The sequence below is a fragment of the Anarhichas minor genome, unplaced genomic scaffold (genome assembly GCF_050575085.1).
Source record: "Anarhichas minor isolate MPS153535 unplaced genomic scaffold, ASM5057508v1 ptg000023l, whole genome shotgun sequence".
Taxonomy (NCBI): Eukaryota; Metazoa; Chordata; class Actinopteri; order Perciformes; family Anarhichadidae; genus Anarhichas; species Anarhichas minor.
The window spans coordinates 8,731,797-8,747,500 of NW_027466469.1; the positions used below are offsets into that span (position 1 = coordinate 8,731,797).

General features: G+C 44.8%; 1 protein-coding gene across 1 annotated transcript in view; it reads left to right on the top strand.

Moving 5' to 3' along the window:
- LOC142955279 (receptor-type tyrosine-protein phosphatase gamma-like) overlaps window positions 1-15,704 on the top strand; it is a 542,528-nt gene that overhangs the window by 503,062 nt on the left and 23,762 nt on the right. The window contains exons 16-22 of the mRNA XM_076096741.1: window positions 5,024-5,120; window positions 7,604-7,686; window positions 7,905-8,039; window positions 10,334-10,468; window positions 10,857-11,032; window positions 12,372-12,507; window positions 15,247-15,393. Of these exons, the coding sequence (XP_075952856.1) occupies window positions 5,024-5,120; window positions 7,604-7,686; window positions 7,905-8,039; window positions 10,334-10,468; window positions 10,857-11,032; window positions 12,372-12,507; window positions 15,247-15,393 (909 nt within the window). The remainder of the gene's footprint in view (window positions 1-5,023; window positions 5,121-7,603; window positions 7,687-7,904; window positions 8,040-10,333; window positions 10,469-10,856; window positions 11,033-12,371; window positions 12,508-15,246; window positions 15,394-15,704) is intronic.

A 15,704-nucleotide genomic window follows, 5' to 3' on the forward strand; every position in this document is an offset into this window, starting at 1 on the left:
ATCACTGTGTCAGCCTCAGAGACATGACAGTGTAAGCACCATGGCATCACTGCGTCAGCCTCAGAGACATGACAGTGTAAGCACCACAGCATCACTGTGTCAGCCTCAGAGACATGACAGTGTAAGCACCATGGCATCACTGCGTCAGCCTCAGAGACATGACAGTGTAAGCACCATCGCATCACTGTGTCAGCCTCAGAGACATGACAGTGTAAGCACCATCGCATCACTGTGTCAGCCTCAGAGTACATGACAGCACCACAGCATCACTGTGTCAGCCTCAGAGTACACGACAGTGTAAGCACCATCGCATCACTGTGTCAGCCTCAGAGACATGACAGCACCACGGCATCACTGTGTCAGCCTCAGAGACATGACAGTGTAAGCACCATGGCATCACTGTGTCAGCCTCAGAGTACACGACAGTGTAAGCACCATCGCATCACTGTGTCAGCCTCAGAGACATGACAGCACCACGGCATCACTGTGTCAGCCTCAGAGACATGACAGTGTAAGCACCATGGCATCACTGTGTCAGCCTCAGAGACATGACAGCACCACAGCATCACTGTGTCAGCCTCAGAGACATGACAGTGTAAGCACCACGGCATCACTGTGTCAGCCTCAGAGTACATGACAGTGTAAGCACCACAGCATCACTGTGTCAGCCTCAGAGTACATGACAGTGTAAGCACCACGGCATCACTGTGTCAGCCTCAGAGTACATGACAGTGTAAGCACCATCGCATCACTGTGTCAGCCTCAGAGACATGACAGCACCACAGCATCACTGTGTCAGCCTCAGAGACATGACAGCACCACGGCATCACTGTGTCAGCCTCAGAGACATGACAGCACCACGGCATCACTGTGTCAGCCTCAGAGACATGACAGCACCACAGCATCACTGTGTCAGCCTCAGAGACATGACAGCACCATGGCATCACTGTGTCAGCCTCAGAGACATGACAGTGTAAGCACCATCGCATCACTGTGTCAGCCTCAGAGACATGACAGCACCACGGCATCACTGTGTCAGCCTCAGAGACATGACAGTGTAAGCACCATCGCATCACTGTGTCAGCCTCAGAGTACATGACAGTGTAAGCACCATCGCATCACTGTGTCAGCCTCAGAGACATGACAGCACCACGGCATCACTGTGTCAGCCTCAGAGACATGACAGCACCACGGCATCACTGTGTCAGCCTCAGAGTACATGACAGTGTAAGCACCACGGCATCACTGTGTCAGCCTCAGAGACATGACAGTGTAAGCACCATGGCATCACTGCGTCAGCCTCAGAGACATGACAGTGTAAGCACCATGGCATCACTGCGTCAGCCTCAGAGACATGACAGTGTAAGCACCATCGCATCACTGTGTCAGCCTCAGAGTACATGACAGTGTAAGCACCATCGCATCACTGTGTCAGCCTCAGAGACATGACAGCACCACGGCATCACTGTGTCAGCCTCAGAGACATGACAGTGTAAGCACCATCGCATCACTGTGTCAGCCTCAGAGTACATGACAGCACCACGGCATCACTGTGTCAGCCTCAGAGACATGACAGTGTAAGCACCATCGCATCACTGTGTCAGCCTCAGAGTACATGACAGTGTAAGCACCATCGCATCACTGTGTCAGCCTCAGAGACATGACAGCACCACGGCATCACTGTGTCAGCCTCAGAGACATGACAGTGTAAGCACCATGGCATCACTGCGTCAGCCTCAGAGACATGACAGTGTAAGCACCACAGCATCACTGTGTCAGCCTCAGAGACATGACAGTGTAAGCACCATCGCATCACTGCGTCAGCCTCAGAGACATGACAGTGTAAGCACCATCGCATCACTGTGTCAGCCTCAGAGACATGACAGTGTAAGCACCATGGCATCACTGCGTCAGCCTCAGAGACATGACAGTGTAAGCACCATCGCATCACTGTGTCAGCCTCAGAGACATGACAGTGTAAGCACCATGGCATCACTGCGTCAGCCTCAGAGACATGACAGTGTAAGCACCATCGCATCACTGTGTCAGCCTCAGAGTACATGACAGCACCACAGCATCACTGTGTCAGCCTCAGAGTACACGACAGTGTAAGCACCATCGCATCACTGTGTCAGCCTCAGAGACATGACAGCACCACGGCATCACTGTGTCAGCCTCAGAGACATGACAGTGTAAGCACCATGGCATCACTGTGTCAGCCTCAGAGTACACGACAGTGTAAGCACCATCGCATCACTGTGTCAGCCTCAGAGACATGACAGCACCACGGCATCACTGTGTCAGCCTCAGAGACATGACAGTGTAAGCACCATGGCATCACTGTGTCAGCCTCAGAGACATGACAGCACCACAGCATCACTGTGTCAGCCTCAGAGACATGACAGTGTAAGCACCACGGCATCACTGTGTCAGCCTCAGAGTACATGACAGTGTAAGCACCACAGCATCACTGTGTCAGCCTCAGAGTACATGACAGTGTAAGCACCACGGCATCACTGTGTCAGCCTCAGAGTACATGACAGTGTAAGCACCATCGCATCACTGTGTCAGCCTCAGAGACATGACAGCACCACGGCATCACTGTGTCAGCCTCAGAGACATGACAGCACCACGGCATCACTGTGTCAGCCTCAGAGACATGACAGCACCACAGCATCACTGTGTCAGCCTCAGAGACATGACAGCACCATGGCATCACTGTGTCAGCCTCAGAGACATGACAGTGTAAGCACCATCGCATCACTGTGTCAGCCTCAGAGACATGACAGCACCACGGCATCACTGTGTCAGCCTCAGAGACATGACAGTGTAAGCACCATCGCATCACTGTGTCAGCCTCAGAGTACATGACAGTGTAAGCACCATCGCATCACTGTGTCAGCCTCAGAGACATGACAGCACCACGGCATCACTGTGTCAGCCTCAGAGACATGACAGTGTAAGCACCATGGCATCACTGCGTCAGCCTCAGAGACATGACAGTGTAAGCACCATGGCATCACTGCGTCAGCCTCAGAGACATGACAGTGTAAGCACCATGGCATCACTGTGTCAGCCTCAGAGTACATGACAGTGTAAGCACCATGGCATCACTGCGTCAGCCTCAGAGTACATGACAGTGTAAGCACCATGGCATCACTGCGTCAGCCTCAGAGACATGACAGTGTAAGCACCACGGCATCACTGTGTCAGCCTCAGAGACATGACAGCACCACAGCATCACTGTGTCAGCCTCAGAGACATGACAGCACCACGGCATCACTGTGTCAGCCTCAGAGACATGACAGTGTAAGCACCATTGCATCACTGTCAGCCTCAGAGACATGATAGTATAAGCACCACGGCGTGTCCACACATATATGTGTATCTGTTCCAGCACCTGTACCATCTGCTCGCCGTTATCCATCTCTGTGACATCATCTCCAGTCGAACCCTGTCTCCTTCCATCATACCTGCAACCTGATTTGCTCACACATACTCAGCACGAAGCTCGCTGCGCCCAAACATACATCCCCTTCCCAATTAGTGTGATGAATCAATGTTTAATAGCGCTAAAACAAGCGGCCGGCCTGTAAAGCTCCAGAGGAGATAAGGCCGAAGGGTCAGAGCCAAATCCAGCGCCTGCCCTCCCTGTTGGCCATGCTGAGCTAGCAGCCAACAGCTGTTTGCTGGCAGGAACTCAACATTAAACACTGACATATATTCACAGGCTGCTCGTCCCAGAATTTCTCTCAGTCATTTTTAGGACCGTAAGCAACAACCACAAGGCAGTATAAACATAGGAGAATAATTATAATATATACTATACGTATATTTAAAATATATAGGGAGTAAACAAGAAAAGATCTCCAGGGTGAATCCCGTAATTGATTTTCTTTTTTTTCCATTTAAATTGGCCCATAACTCAAGTACTAGTCCTTTTACTGTAACTGTTGCTCCCCGATATGTTGTACCATGTCCTCAGGTCAAGAAAATAAATGATTATGACAAACAAGGTATGGAATATATTTATGGAGAGAGGCACACTTGCTAAAGTCAAAAAGAAAGAATGACAGAGGGAAAGAGAGAGAATGAGGGGTTGAGGAAGTTGAAATCAGCCTGAACAGTTAGAACTAGGAGAGCAGCTTTTGTGCAGAAGATGTAGACAGTTGTGACTGCAGCGTGTGGTGGACGTGAGACACCCAAAAAATGCAGCATGCATCCACAACAAAAAACACTGTATGGTGGAATGATTAGAAGTATCACGTACATTCAGATGGAACACAAGGCAAGATGTGTAACAAAATGTATAATTCATTCCCAGAAATAGATAGACAAACACCAGTTTGACTCGAAACTCAAAGTGCACAATAAAACAACATGATTTCTGAGAAATAAAAAATAATCGAGATATCTTATCAAAACAATTAGCCCAACAACAGTTTGATTGAAGTTCCCTGAAGTGCAAAAACAGATTAAAGGAAAATAAATAAAAATAGAGATACCTGCTTGTGCAAATGAACCCTTTGTTTCTTAACAAGACCTACTGTACTGTACATTTCATACCTGCTTTTTCCATCTTTGTAAATGATTTGTCACATGCTACATTCATACTGTGTCAAAGCAATTGTGAGCAATTGACTGGGAGTCCAGAAAGCGCAGGTAGCAGCCCCTAGAGACTGCATTGTTCACTACACCACACAATACAGATGTGTTGCTAGAGAAAAGGTCATGTAGTCATAAAAAAGGGGTTAATCCTCTCCAGAGCTTGAATATGTTCAGTAAATGTCATTGCAGCCCGGCTTCAGATAGTCATTTCTTGCAGATAAGTTCAAATGTTGATGCAGTGGTTACTAAACAAAAGGTTAGGGGTCACTAAAAACATTAGGATTCATCCTCTGGGGACATCCACAGTGAATTTCCTGGAAATGCAGCCAGTCATTTTCAAGACACCAAAGTGAACTGACATATCAGAATGACATAGCGGAGTTTGTTTGTGTGTGTGTGTGTCTTCCTTCCCCAGGAGGTTCAACGGTGCACTGCCGATATGAAGATCACGTCAGAGCACTCCAACCACCCTGACAGCAAGCACAAGAACAGATACATCAACATAGTGGCATGTGAGTACACTCTTCATAGAACACCATATGAATGCATACTCTGTCCTGTGTCACTTATACAGCAGACACTGACGTAAACCTCTATCTCCCCCACCCTCCCTACTATGGACCCATCTGTGGTCTTCAAGGTGGCATTTCTTTGAAGGACTAGAGATGAGAAACTGGTCAGATAACTGAATAGAACTAAATAAGACTGTTACTGTGCACGCACAGTGTTTACATGCCCCTAGTTTTGGGGTCAAAGTTAGTTTAAATGTTGTGAAATATCTTCACAGTATTGCCTCCGTAGATCTATGCAGCTGTGGTGCTTTGGGCAATAAATGTAGTTTTGTCCTACAGTATATCTGTTGCTGTGTTGGTAAATGGACTCCAATAAGCCAGGACAGGACTGCTGTAGAGGCTTGTCTGTCGGAGGTCAAAGAGACTGTGATCAGTCATAGATTATTCTACATTTATTGGGGCGGGGTTGTTTTGTTTTGATTTGTTTTAATGTTCACAGTGTTGGAATGTGACTTAGTCAATTTACTCAAGAACTGTACTTAAGTACAATTTTGAGATTCTTGTTCTTTACTTGAGTCTTTTCTTTTCATTCCATTTCCTTTTTTTACCCACATTTCAGGGGGAAATATTTGCACGGAAGACATATGACTTTTTTGTTTGTACTTTTACTTTTAATACTTTGAGAGTTTCCCAAAAACTTTCCTGACTATACGTTTTTTGACTTAAGTAACACATCCAATGCAGGACTTTACTTCTGAATACTTCCTCCACCACAAGTTCATAAGATGAAAATGCGAGTTTGTTCATGAGCAATTCATTGTTCAGTAAAAGTTGTTCAATAAAACCCAAAACCTGTTTATTAACTACAGTGTATTGACCATTTTAAATGACTATATAGCATGAAAGTTGTTGTACTTTGACAAGCTTTGACCCATGCATTTGAGGACAAATACTGAGGTCATAGAACCAGCAGATCTAATATTTCTCTCATAAAGTTATTGCACAACTTCATTGTGCTTGTAATGTGTGCAGTGTCTCTGCATTGCCTACTGAATCAATCAAATGTAATTTAACAAGGAAGCTGCAATACCCCTTGCAGGAGCTGGGAAAGAGTGAGACTAGGCAGCTTGAACCATTAGAATAACAAATGCTAAGTTACCTGTGATATTAATTGGGATGGTAATTTTGGCTGGCAAGAAAAAGGCTTGTTTGTAATGAGAGCGAAGCTAAAAAGCCAGGCATGGTAAGCGCAGCCACCGATACCTGCTAATTAGTGCTAATGTATCAATTCAATTGATACAAGAATTTCACTCACCTAGAAAACTGGAGCACAGGACTGCATAACTGCAGATTTGGCACTTTTGCCTTGGCTTTAGTGCTTATTCCACACTGTATGATCTGGTTGTTCCAGATAGTCATTTTTATTACTCTAGACTATTTAAACCAGCTCCTTGTTGTTGGTTTTTACCAAATGTCACTGAACAACACTTGGATTTGAGTGGATTGGTTTAAGCTGATTTTGGTGTTAAAAGGTGTTTCCTCTTCGAATACGACACCTTTCACCATAGTTAACTATAAGGGAGGTTTTGCAGCAAGCTCTGCAGACAGGGAATCACCAAAGAGTGTACTTCTTCTGGAGAGCATTAATGTATTCAGCAAAGGTCATGGTACTAAGCTATGCTGGATCCTGAGTCCAAGTGTACATGTTGGTATTAGGGTGGTTCTAGTGGAAACACAGCTGGATCACCTGAATCAGTCGTGTTCCTCGCCTGGGAACATGAATATCCAAAGCAAATTGACCTTTGAAATTACCTTTTTAATGCTTTTTCTAAATGGTGGTATGAAAGGAAAGGTCACCCAAAGAGTGGATAAAGATTCCCCGGCAAGCGTGAACTTTCAGAGTTCATTTGTATTAGTGCAAGCTTGGTCCGGATAGTGGCACGAGAGGAAAGGTCATTGTGTCATTAAAAGCATTAGCTCATTTCCTTGAGCAAGCAGAGTGCAAAACACAATCTTTTTGTACAGGTACTGTGTCCAAATTGCAGAGCTTTCTCTGAACCGAAGTGTATGTGTTAATAGTTAACCAGAGAAAGCAACTGACTTCACCACTAGCAGAGGAAAGGCTTACCACCAATCCCCCAGTGTTGAAACACCACACACAGGCTTGGTGCCTGACTACATCAATCTGTAATGAAGATTTCACACGTCTCATACAACCATTGGCTGCGTCTGAAAGCAGCTCAGCCTCGTGTTTGTTAGAGTGCATGTTGTTCTGTAAAAACCCACACAACCCAGTCTGACCATTGTTGCAGCCACAAAGGTTCATGTGCTTCCTGGTTGGGAGCCGGTGCTTTGGCGGAGCACCAAGTTGACAGCGTTACATGGACGGCACCGTGTTAGGGTTAGAGGTAGTGTTAGCTCTCGCTGTGGTTTCAGTCACACAAACACACTTACTGTGTCACTGCTCTGCGTTTCCCCCTCAGATGACCACAGCAGGGTGAAGCTGAGGCCGCTGGCTGGGAAGGACTCCAAACACACCGACTACATCAATGCCAACTATGTGGATGTGAGTGCTTCCACTAGGAGATGTCAAATACTGATCTGTGTCTGTGTTTGTATGATAAGGGGACTCATTTTAGAGATGATGGCCGCTCGAATAAATACAAAACAATCATTTCGATGTTAGCTCAAGTTTTGGAAGAATTTTCATTGTCGTGGTTCCATGACGTCATTTGTATACACCACTTGTTCCCAAGCTAATAATCTGTCTCTTTCATCCATTAGGGTTATAATCAGCCCAAAGCTTACATCGCAGCCCAGGGACCTCTCAAGTCCACCTTTGAGGACTTTTGGCGGATGGTGTGGGAGCAAAATACCTGCGTCATCGTCATGATCACCAACTTGGTGGAGAAAGGCCGGGTATGTTCTGACACTCCCACAATCACACAGTAGTACACCCAATGACCAGACAATAGAAACTTCAGGACTGCTCTTGAATCATGCCACATGTTGTTTCAGAGAATTAGTTTCAGACATTTAGACTTGTCTAAATGTCTGAAACACAATGTAACGAACAGAAGACAGAATGAATAATGGCTACATCTTTATTCAGATGAGCCAGGGCCGTGGTGTGCAGGCTCACAAAGCCAACTAAAATGTTATCAGTTACAGCTTTTGAAACCGTCCCGTTGGACCGATGTCTATGGGCCGGTATCGTCCTGGTGATGAAGCTGGTGGACATGGCCTGAGGCCATGTCCACACTACTCCGTTTTTACTCCGTATTTGCTACGTTTACACTGAGCAGCCACACTACGCCGGAGTTTTGGAGCACCCTAAACGGAGGGATCTGAAAACTCCAGCGAGGTTGGAGGTGTTTGAGAACTCCGGGGTTGCGTTTGCGTGTGGACGGTCGGATACGGATGTGCTTAGAAAAAATTACGCCCACACCCGTGTTCGCTACTGGATTGGTTCTTGGCAACCATGACGTCTCCGTCCCTGATTCGTCACACTCACTATCACATGACCCGTACCCGGAAGAAAACAAACTGGGCTACCAGCGATTCATTTCAACATGGATAACTAATTGCAAGCACAACAGCTAGCAGCAGCTAGCAGCTGTTGTGCAGTAAAAGTCTGCATTTCTGTGGAGGTAGCAGCTGTTATTGGAGTGATTAGCGAGCGGCGTGACCAGCATCAGCCCTATGGAGCAGCTCGTTGTTTTTAGATTCTAATGAGAAGACACGCTGCACTAACGTTTTACTTCTTCCGTTTGGTAGCCTTGAGAGACCTTAGTCTGTAAGTATGTATTTATGGAGCATGAAAATATGTACGTAGATATATTCTATTCGCGTGTTTAGTATAACATTTGTGTTGTATTAAATGCTAATCGCGGTTAGCATTTCTCCATTGGCGGTAATGTTAAAATTAGCTTAGAAGCTAGCTAGGCGGACATGTTACATGCTGGCTATATCATGGATTGTTGTTTTGTATTCATGTAATGTGTATAGGGACAGTTTGTAAAGCCATATTTCATATTGTGTTTCCATAGTTTTACAAATAAGAAAGATTCACACTGAAGTCTTGAAACTCTTCTATGGATTCCATGGTCTTTATTTCACGGATCTACTGTTAGCGATCTGCTAAGCTTTCCTGCACGAAGCAAGAGCAGAATAGAGTGAGAGACGTGTGTTGACCACATGTATGGACCCATATTCTAGTAAACGTTTACGTGTAAGTGTTGATTTTAAAGTAAATTTGATGTGAGAGAGATAGACCCGCACCGCTATAATGCTAATCGCGGTTAGCATTTCTCCATTGGCGGTAATGTTAAAATTAGCTTAGAAGCTAGCTAGGCGGACATGACGTTCAGAGCTACTAGTGAGAACAGACATCAACAACACGGAGGAAACGAGTGAGAGACCACATTGATGGACCCATAATCTAGTAAACGTTTATGTGTAAGTGTTGATGTTAAAGTAAATTTGGAGAGAGAGAGACAGAGCGAGTATTTTTTATTTTTTTAACTAAGCAAGCAATTCACTTCCTGTTTACACCTTCACGTGCATGCCCAGTGTAGTTAATGGTCACGTGCTGTCCGCCTTCGACGGCTGCCGTGTGGACGCAGATCAACTCGAGAATGATGCTGAAACTCCCGTGTGGACAGAGATCGTTTCTATTTGACAAATCTGCATCCAAGGAGAAACGGAGTAGTGTGGACAGGGCATCAGATTCCAGTGCTTCACACAGCTGTTCAAGCCTCATGGGTAGATGCTCCTCTATATTAAAGCTTTGTTTGACTTTGTGTCCTCTGAACAATTATTAGACGATTATTGTACTGCGACAGAGAGCTTTATATTTTTAAAGTATTCATCGTTGCTCTGGAGGTATATAAGGTGGTAAGCCGTTCACCAAAAGGTGCTGTTACGTGCTGCTGTGTCTGCTACTGTTCAACTGAAATGGGAAAGCCCTCTTCTTCTAAAGGGTCAGAGGTTTATACATCTGGTCACTTAATATCACTTTGGTTTAGCCCCTGGAGGAAATACCTTGCCACAAAACAAACAGCTATTTGATCTGTTTCGTGGGAAAAGTGATCCATTAAAAACATATTTCCTGGTTCAACACAGACTTGTAAAATGGACACTCCCCCCTCCACTATCTGCTGACAGAGATTGAATCTGACTCGTGTGTGTGTTTGTGTGTGTTTGCTCTACAGAGAAAATGTGACCAGTACTGGCCCACAGAGAACAGTGAAGAGTACGGCAACATGGTAGTCACACTGAAAAGCACTAAAGTTCATGCCTGCCACACCGTGCGCCGCTTCACATTACGCAACACTAAAGTCAAAAAGGTGAGAATAAGATGGAAGAAGTGACACAGCAAGAGCAGGTCACCTTAGTGACCTGTTGGACCATTCAGAGCAGGATATCCCCATATTTGGTTGATTAGAGCTTTTTTTATTGAAGAATAACACCTCTCACGAGCTCCCGTAACTTGGTGACCAACGCAATAAAAGCATCCCTCCATTTCGCCAGTGGAGAGCTTTTAATGTGAAGCTTTATCAAGTGTCCTAGAGGAACTGATATGTTATGATATGATGATTTGTGATATAAATGCAAAAAAACCTAACCGTACTTTAGAGGTCAATGTAATCGTGTCTCCCCTCAGCTTGTCTTTTTTATTTTTCTCCAACTTGACAAACATTCCTCCTCTCCTCCTCCTTCTTCTTCTCCATCCAGTGTGGGAAGGGGAACCCAAAGGCGCGGGCCCAGAGTGAGCGGACCGTGCTCCAGTACCATTACACCCAGTGGCCCGACATGGGAGTCCCTGAGTACACCCTGCCCGTCCTCACCTTTGTCCGCAGGTCCTCGGCTGCCCAGATGCCTGACATGGGACCCATGCTTGTCCACTGCAGGTAGTGCACTGTGTTCCCCCGTCCACCTTTCAACCACATTGCTGTCATTGTGCACATGAACTGTTGTTCATAGAGAGTGTGGTCACTTCTGTTCGTTTACTTTGTATAAAAGGCCTTTATGGATTGTATCCTTTCTTTTTATTTGTGAAGAATGCACTTTTTATACTGCCTCAAGAAATGCTACAATCTTATTCAATTCTTTGTGCTTTTAGGCGGAGATATTACAAATGAACTCCACACCTATACCTTTGTGCTTTTCAACCCTTACAGCTGTATATCTAAGCAGCATCACTGAACCTGCTGTCACAGTTGCTAGCTTGTATTTAAGGGCGTTTTACAGTAATGCCTGGTAATTGTCCTCTGACTGTGGCCCCGGGGGGAATGAGTACAGAACTCTCTGCTATCATCTGCGCTGTGATCGTCGATAATAACTTGTCACGCTGCCTGGCCGCTGTGGCTGCAGACACACTGCTCATTACTACCACGTTGTACTGCACATACACACGCAGACATCCACCCGCTCATTATGCAAGAAACAGAGACGCACTCACATTTACTCTGCTGGCCTGCTGCTTTAAAGTTCAGACTGTGGAGGTACAGTAGAGGTGTTAGTTGGGTCTGTGGCCATGCTGTCAGCTTGTAGAAATGTACAAACTGTTCAACAACACTTCTGCTGTTCTTTTAATTATATGCTCACCTTTTCTTAGTGTTAATACTCGGTTCTTATCAGTAAAAAACTAATTCCCAAAAAGATTCCATCACAGATTGTGAATCAGTACACACGCTAACGAGGCCGTCATGTCTCTAAAGAACATGTCAATGATTACTTCCTTATAGTCTAATTCCATTGACAGAAAAATGACAACACAATTTACAGTAATAGTCTGACGGGACAGGATAATTACATTTTAGGAGAAAGATGTCAAAACACCAATGAGACAATTCTGTCCCGCCCTGCCAACACAAGTTGTGTGTTCATGAATCTGTGTCCTCTGTAACGCATGGACATGATTTGTTTTTTTGTTTTTGCCAAGTAGTTTGTGAACAGTTTATTGGGATGTGATTTTAAATGTGTTTTTTTAATCAATCATATTTTCCTCTTTTTCGATAAATTCATACATACATAGACCCCAAATATTGTAATATTTATATATATGGTATAAAAGATGGAAATATTTACCCTCACGAAACAACGAATACAGATTTAAATCCAAATGTTGTGGCTAGCAGTGAAATAAATGCATGTCATGTGAAAACACATTTCGGGTATCCATCTGAATGCTTATTTCCTACACATAAACCATCTCACTCATCTCTCATCCCTTGTGTTGTGCTGCAGTGCTGGAGTGGGTCGGACGGGGACTTACATCGTCGTAGACAGCATGCTGCAGCAGATCAAAGACAAGAGCACAGTTAATGTACTCGGCTTTCTCAAACACATACGCACCCAGCGCAACTACCTAGTCCAGACTGAGGTTTGTATATCTGTGTCTGTGTGTGAGCCAAATGTTTATGACACTCTTGTTGGCCAATGTCATTTGTATGTTCTGTAACTGTTGCATGAAAGCATGGTGGAATTAGCAAGCCAGCTTAGTAGCCAGCAGCTACTTCATGCAATTTATTTCTTCATCCACACAATCTTGTCCTCAGCATTGGAAAGCACACAGAAAATCCTTCATTAACACTGATTCAACAGATTTAGTGATGTACTAAGGGCTCAGAAGAAAGCTTTTGCTGTGCTGTGATTGTAATGCTATGCTGGTTATGGAAAATGAGCCAACGATAGACGCGAATTCATGGAAACATTATGCCCTGCAGTATTTATTGTTGAAACACAGTTCATCATTTCGACTAAGGCAGTGGAAGAAAGGTCAGGCACAGATAAAATGGAAAGAGTTATCGAGGGATTACGACAGTGCTTAGTCAGTTGTGTGTTACTGAGGTTTAATCAAGCGGGACCATGAATACCAACATAGAATCTCATGAAATGTGGTCGGTAGTTGTTTTGCATAAACCATGAACACCCAGTAAATGTCCAGTCAGTGATTTTCTGCGTTTTTTGTTATTAAGCACAGTATCAGGGGGAAACTTTCCCCTGATACGTCTGCTTGAGGAAGTTCTAGCAGTCATTTGGAATCACCCTCTGAGCACCAATATCCACAGTCACTAGTTGTGGTAATACAACATCTTGCTCTGTACAACATACCTGCAAACTTGTCGCCGTTTTGAATCAAAATATGTCATCCACGTGAATCATGTAGATCCGTAGAGTTTTAATTTTTTTGGGGGGGGGGTCAACTGGCCAGCCAGCGTTTCTCAGATTGGAGTGAGACGAGGAGAAAAGGTGATGTGGGGATGAGCCAACTACATGATTTCATTGTCATAATAACTTTTCTGATCATGAAACATGAGGCCCAGATACTGATGAGATGATGAGGTCAGAGAGCTTCAGGGAGAGGAGGCTGTCTGTAGCGCAGCTTGATGCAGGGCTGAGATGTGAAGGAGCTGGGCCTGGATAAAGGTGGAGGTGGGCCTGGATAAAGGTGGAGGTGGGCCTGGATAAAGGTGGAGCTGGGCCTGGATAAAGGTGGAGGTGGGCCTGGATAAAGATGGAGGTGGGCCTGGATAAAGATGGAGGTGGGCCTGGATAAAGATGGAGCTGGGCCTGGATAAAGGTGGAGGTGGGCCTGGATAAAGGTGGAGCTGGGCCTGGATAAAGGTGGAGCTGGGCCTGGATAAAGATGGAGGTGGGCCTGGATAAAGGTGGAGGTGGGCCTGGATAAAGGTGGAGGTGGGCCTGGATAAAGGTGGAGGTGGGCCTGGATAAAGGTGGAGCTGGGCCTGGATAAAGGTGGAGCTGGGCCTGGATAAAGGTGGAGGTGGGCCTGGATAAAGATGGAGGTGGGCCTGGATAAAGGTGGAGCTGGGCCTGGATAAAGGTGGAGGTGGGCCTGGATAAAGGTGGAGGTGGGCCTGGATAAAGGTGGAGCTGGGCCTGGATAAAGGTGGAGGTGGGCCTGGATAAAGGTGGAGGTGGGCCTGGATAAAGGTGGAGCTGGGCCTGGATAAAGGTGGAGCTGGGCCTGGATAAAGGTGGAGGTGGGCCTGGATAAAGGTGGAGCTGGGCCTGGATAAAGGTGGAGCTGGGCCTGGATAAAGGTGGAGGTGGGCCTGGATAAAGGTGGAGCTGGGCCTGGATAAAGGTGGAGCTGGGCCTGGATAAAGATGGAGGTGGGCCTGGATAAAGGTGGAGGTGGGCCTGGATAAAGGTGGAGCTGGGCCTGGATAAAGATGCTGGAGAGCAGCACAGCTGGTTTTACTGCCTTTCTCATTGCTTCTCTTTTCTTTTATCTGTGTTTATCTTTATGACTAAAACTTTTGAAAATGAAACTTTGGTCTCAATGGATTTTGTCTAAATAAAGATTAAAAATAATAATATTGATTGAAAAAAATAAAAAAGCTAACTAGCCAGCTGTTCAGCTAGAGCTGAAATACTGATTAATAACTCAATAATAAATTAGTTTTTTGCTTAAAGTAAATGGTGTCTTATTACTTCTCAGAGTACACTAGAATGCTACATTTTAACGCTCATATTTAAAATCAAATTCTCCCGGGGAGCATGCCCCCCCCCGACAGGGTTTTGGGTTTGGGTGCTTGTCACCTTTTTCACCTTCTTATGAGTTTGCAGGTAAGGTACAAGGTCTAGAAAGACAGATCGACCGCTGGAATAATGTTTCCACAAAAAGGTTCTGTCACTCAACATAGTATAAGCTCTAGCTAGCGTACAAAACCAAATCCAACAGTCTACCATGCACATGTCAATGAGTTTAGTGCACAGTTTCATTGTAACATCTCCACTGTGTTAGACCAAAGCATTGTGATAGTCTCTGGTCTCTGGCAGCAGCTGTTGTGTATTGGTTCTCTTCAGTCTTTGTATCTGTATAAATAACTGTTTGCTTCAAACCAAACCACATATTGCATCCTTTTAGGGGGGTGTATATATGTTTTTAAAACCTTTGCAGAGGTAGAATAGTCAATTTCTCCCATGCTGCACTAAAACCTCAACTAATACTATTATTATATGTCATAACTGATACTTAAGTTCATTGCAAAATTGCAGTTGCAATGCAAATCTATGGTTTTGCCAAACACCATCTTGCCATACCAGCTGCTAAACATCTTTTTTGTCCTCTGTCACCATTTGTCTGATCCAGGAGCAGTACATCTTCATCCACGATGCCTTGATGGAAGCCATTTTGGGGAAGGAGACAGAAGTGACAGCCAGCCAGCTTCACAGCTACTTCAACATCATCACGACACCAGGACAGAGCGGACGGACACATCTGGAGAAACAGTTCCAAGTGAAGGGCATTTATTATTCATTATTCATTCATTTAGCACATTTACACTGTGACATAAAACAACAATGTGTCTCGTCATGAGTCAGGTTAAATTACCAGCTAATTATTAGTTTACTAAAAGTATTCGCTCACCAATAACCAATTAGTTATAGTTTTTGGGTTATTACATCAAGATTAATGACCAAAATACATGAATCGAGGTGACAAAACAAATACAGTATTTCAAAGGTCTCAGATTACGAGTATCACGAAGATATTATTTATATATATATTAGTGCTGGGCAACGATTCAAATTTTTTGCAATTAATCG